The sequence below is a fragment of the Priapulus caudatus genome, unplaced genomic scaffold, assembly GCF_000485595.1.
Source record: "Priapulus caudatus unplaced genomic scaffold, Priapulus_caudatus-5.0.1 Scaffold1137, whole genome shotgun sequence".
In the NCBI taxonomy this organism is placed as follows: domain Eukaryota; kingdom Metazoa; phylum Priapulida; class Priapulimorpha; order Priapulimorphida; family Priapulidae; genus Priapulus; species Priapulus caudatus.
In genome coordinates this window covers 10,706-15,429 of record NW_014578198.1, presented here as the reverse complement: position 1 = coordinate 15,429, position 4,724 = coordinate 10,706, and the positions used below count along the sequence as shown (strand labels likewise).

The following is a 4,724-nucleotide window of genomic DNA, read 5'->3' as shown; positions in this document are numbered from 1 at the left end:
TATATATATATATATATATATATATATATATATACTAGACATATATATACAAGTACATATATATGTATATATATATATATATATATATATATATATCGACACAGCACTACTCTTCCTCACGTGTGTAAGCTTGCGTGGTTTCCGCGGAGAATAGTGTGTGTGCGAGGTAAACGAGCGGTCGTGGACACGTACGACATTAGCCATGCCGCACATATACACCTGCATGTGACTGATCATAGGATCATAGGTACGTATAGTTGTTTCCGGGTTAGCGGATAGAGCGTGGCTGCATGCGTGACTGGAGTGGAGAATATAGCAGCTAGTCCATTTAGGCGCGTTTCATATGATCTACAGTGCCATAAGTGCTTAAATCCAGTTTCCACTTTCTCTCTTTCTCTCTCTCTCTCTCNTCCTCTCTCCCTCTCTCTCTCTCCTTCCCCCCTTTCAATTTCTCTCTCCCTTTTCCTCTCTCTTTCTCTCCCCTTCCTCTCTCCCTCTCTCTCTCTCCTTCCCCCCTTTCGCTTTCTCTCTCCCTTTTCCTCTCTCTTTCCCTCCCTTCCTCTCTCTCCCTCTCTCTTTTCTCCCTCCCGCCCTCACTCTCCCCCTCTCTCTCCCGCCTTCCCCCTCTCTCTATACATATATATGGCAAAACCGGTTCACAGGACAATGATCCCTCACAGAGATCGCTGTGCTAGCAGCTGCATGAACGATGGCTAATGCGCTACAGAATTCACGCGTTTTACCAGAATTTCTAGTGAATTCTCGTTTCTCGTTCTATGGAGCCTAATTGTGTATAATTGAGGATGTGCGTTTGGAAGAACGCACGATGTTAAATATTGAAATAGACATGGCATTTGTACGCCCGTGCGCCACCCCCTCACCCTACCCTCTCCCTTGATACTCCTCCCTTCTACTGTATCTACACCATCGCTGTGTTTCCCTGTACCTCTACATTCTCTCCTCCTACCCTCCTTCCTTTCTGTCTTTCTCTCTCTCTCTCTCTCTCTCTCTCTCTCTCATCGTCTCTCGCTCGCTTCTCTCTCTATCTCTCTCTCTCGCTCGTCTCTCCTAGCGCGTGCACGTCTCTCTATTTACTAATATATACACACACACACATACACACACATACGCACGACGCACCAACTACGCCAGCACGCAGCACAGCGACGCACGCAACGCACGCACGCATGACACAGCAACACACACGACGCACGCACGCACGCACACGCACACGCACACACACACCACACACACCACACCACACACACACACACCACACACACATAATATATCTAGATATATCTATACTTCATATATATATCTACCTACTATATCATATGAGATTGTTAGTTGCAACCGCTCTAACAATGTGCTTTGCTTTCACTCAGTGCTTGTCCCTCTTATCTTGGACCCGGCGTCACGGTATTTTAGGACTGTATAGTGCGCCGAGAGCACCTAGCTCTAAGCCAGAGAAGCAGCTCTGCCTCTCTTTACCCCCGCCCTCTCTCTCTCGTTCCTCCTCTCTCTCTCTCTCTCTCCCCTCTCTCTCTCGCTCTCCCTCTTCTCTCTCCTCTCTCTCTCTCTCGATCTCTCTCTCTCCTCTCTCGCCCCCTTGCGCGCCGGTTCTTTCGTTTGTTCGCCCTCTCTCTCTCTCTCTTGCCTCTCTATTCGTTCGCCCATCTCTCTTGTTCGCCCTTCTCTCTTGTTCCTCGCCTTTCTCTCTTGACATCTCTCTCTTCACTCTCTCTTCTCTCTCTCTTCTCTCTCTCTCTTCTCTCTCTCTCTCTTCTCTCTCGATCCCTCCCTCTTTCTCTCTCGTCTCTCTCTCTCTCTCTCTTCTCTCTCTCTCTCGCTCTACTCTCTCTGATATCTCTCTCTCTCGCCCGGCCTGCGCGCTTCTTTCTCGTTCGCCTCTTCGCTCTCTGGCCTCTCTCTCCTCGGTCCTCTCTCTCGTTCGCCATGCTCTCTTACAGCATTTCCGCCTTTCTCCTCTCCATTCTCTTTCTCACTCTCTCTCTCTCTCTCTCTCTTCTCTCATCTCTCTTATCCCTCCATCTCTTTCTCACTCTTCTCTCTCTCCCTCTCTTCACTCTCGCTCTCTCTCTCTCCATCTCTTTCTCACTCGCCTCTCTTCCCTCTCTCTCACTCTCTCTCTCTCCATCTCTCACTCACTCTCTCCCTCTCTATCCTCTTCGCGTGCGGTACGTGCACAAACGACACAAAACACGTTCATGACGTCACACCACGCATGACGTCACTATGATACGTACGAGACGGTGGTTCTAGATCCACGAAACACGCGCGCGCGGGTACGTGCTTGCCGCTTGTCCGTCTCACTAAAGAACGTGATGAACGAAATCTTTCATCCGTGTCCCGGACTGTTGTCCAGGGGCATGGTGCCGTCTGGCTTCTAATGGCCGTGCTCCAGGCCCAGTATTAGGCTCCCAGCAGCATTTCCATCTGCAACACCGGCCTGGCGATGTATGTACGGAGATACATTCACGCTGCAACGAAATGGGGATAGATCGATGAGAAATCAATATCGGAAATGATCATCGATTTGCTACGTGCAATAACGCAGTTATATATATATATATATAATTTTAGTATATGCATGCAATATCATATGAATATGAGAGAGAGAGAGAGAGAAGAGGAAAGCCAACGAAGAGAACGACGAGAACGAGAGAAGATAGAGAGAGAGAGAGAGAAGACGAGAGACCCCGAGAGCGAGAGAGAGACCGAGACAGAGAGAGAGCAGAGAGACGCAGAGAGATGAGACGAGAGCTAGAGTGTGTGTGCTGTGTGTCGCTGTGCCTGTGCGGTCCCCCTCTGTGTGGGCAGAGAGAGAGAGAGAGTGCTTGAGTGCTTGTGTGTGTGTGTGTGTTGAGTTGCTGTGTGTCGTGCCGTGTGTGTGGTGCCCTGGTGCCATGTGTTGTGCCCCCCCTGGCTTGGCCGATGCGTGAGTGTTGTGCGGGGTTTGCGCCTCGCGGCGGCGTGGTGTGTGTGTGTGGCCCCTGTATGTGTGCCCTGTGATGTGTGTTGTGGTGTGTGCGTGTGTGTCGGCTGCGTGCCCCCTGCTGCGCCGCCGCCGTGTCGCCGTGCCGTTCGCCGCGCGTCCCCGTGCGCTGCCTGTGCCGCCTGCCCACCTGTCGCGCGCGTGTGTGCTGTGTGGTTATGTGTGTGTGCCGTGCGGTGCATGTGTCTCCCGTGTGTGTGTGTGTGCGCGGCGCGTGTGTTGTGTGTGTTGAGTGTGCCCCTGTGTGAGTGTGTGGTGATGTGTTGTTGTGTGTCGTGTGTGTGATGTGTAGTGGGAGTGTGTGTGGTGCGTGTGTGAGTGTGGTGTGTGGTGTGTGTGAGTGTTTGGTATTTACAAGCGAGCGCCCGTGTGTATGTGTTTGTATATATGTATGGGTATATGCATGTCCACACTGAAGTCTACAGTGCTATTGTCCGTACGTTGTAGGAAGGTTTAGGCTATATGTCAACAAGGCTATAATATTCCGCTTGCACCGGCGCCTATACAAATACACCAGCGCGCACACACAGACACACACCACACACAAACACACACACACACACCACACACACACAACACACACACACACACACACACATTACATACCTCACAGCTCGACACGCTCACACGCACGCACGCCACGCCACGCGCACGCACACGACACACGCACGCGCGACACACACAGTATTAGATCTAGGGCACGGATCTCGTGAGGTGTTGTCTATGGCAAGAACTTTGAATTGAAGATCGGCCTTGAGATATCACGCCTAGCTAGCACAGATCATCGTGTGAAATTGTTTTCGTGTCAGACACATGTCCTGATGAAGTACACGATAATATATATATATAATATAAAATATGTGTGTGGTGGGTGGTGTGGCGCAGCGCGCGCCGTGCGTGTGTGTGTGTGTGTGTGTGTGTGTGTGTGTGTGTGTGTGTGTGTGTGTGTGCGTGCGTGCGTGCGTGTGTGTGTGTCGTCGTCCCCGCCCTCCTCTCTCGCGCGCGCTCTCTCTCTCTCTCTCTCTCTCTCGCTCTCTCTCTCTCTCGCGCTTTCTCTCTCTCTTTCACTCTCTCTCTTATATATAATATTATATATACCCAGGAGTACAGTGCTGCCCATATTTACATTCATTTTACACACTCTAACATACATACATAGAGGTGTGTCGAATCTATATTATGCATGTACACCTATATACCTGTATATGGGCGTTAGATTAAGTGATTACAGGCAGATACAGGTACGCTCCGTCTACCTGCCAGCGATACCTGTATAGAGCTGTCAAGATCAGCGTAGCGTGACATGAGCAGCAGGTAGGTGGGTGTAAGGTGATACATGTCCCCCCAATGACAAACGTTCCCCCTTACTTCTACATTACGCATCACTATAGGTGTGTTTCTACCATCTGCAGCGCGCATGCGCATGGGGACTTAACATTTCTATTATATTATAAATTGCAGTGTTTTATTGTCCACTAAGCTGTATATTTATAATAGTTGTTAAGTACTGTTACTATTATTATTTTTATTAAATACATTTCATTATAAAACTGTTATTATACACACAGCTCGGTGGGTTTGTAATAGCAGGTATATGTAAACCCTGGCAGCTTGCCAACTAGTAGAAAGCTAACAGGGTGGCAGAGGTCGCGCGCTGTGTGTGCTCTGAGGCAAGTGTGCTGCCTTCGCTCACTAGCAGGTTATA

The 4,724-nt window shown here is 49.7% G+C and overlaps 1 protein-coding gene across 1 annotated transcript in view; it reads right to left on the bottom strand.

Moving 5' to 3' along the window:
- Nucleotides 1–4,357, bottom strand: part of LOC106815515 (tubulin alpha-8 chain-like) — a 10,046-nt gene extending 5,689 nt beyond the window's left edge. Inside the window, exons 1-2 of the mRNA XM_014819980.1 lie at nt 4,289–4,357; nt 2,273–2,359 (exon numbers count right to left, since the gene is read on the bottom strand). Of these exons, the coding sequence (XP_014675466.1) occupies nt 2,273–2,359; nt 4,289–4,357 (156 nt within the window). The remainder of the gene's footprint in view (nt 1–2,272; nt 2,360–4,288) is intronic.
- Between the last annotated feature and the right edge of the window lie 367 nt (nt 4,358–4,724).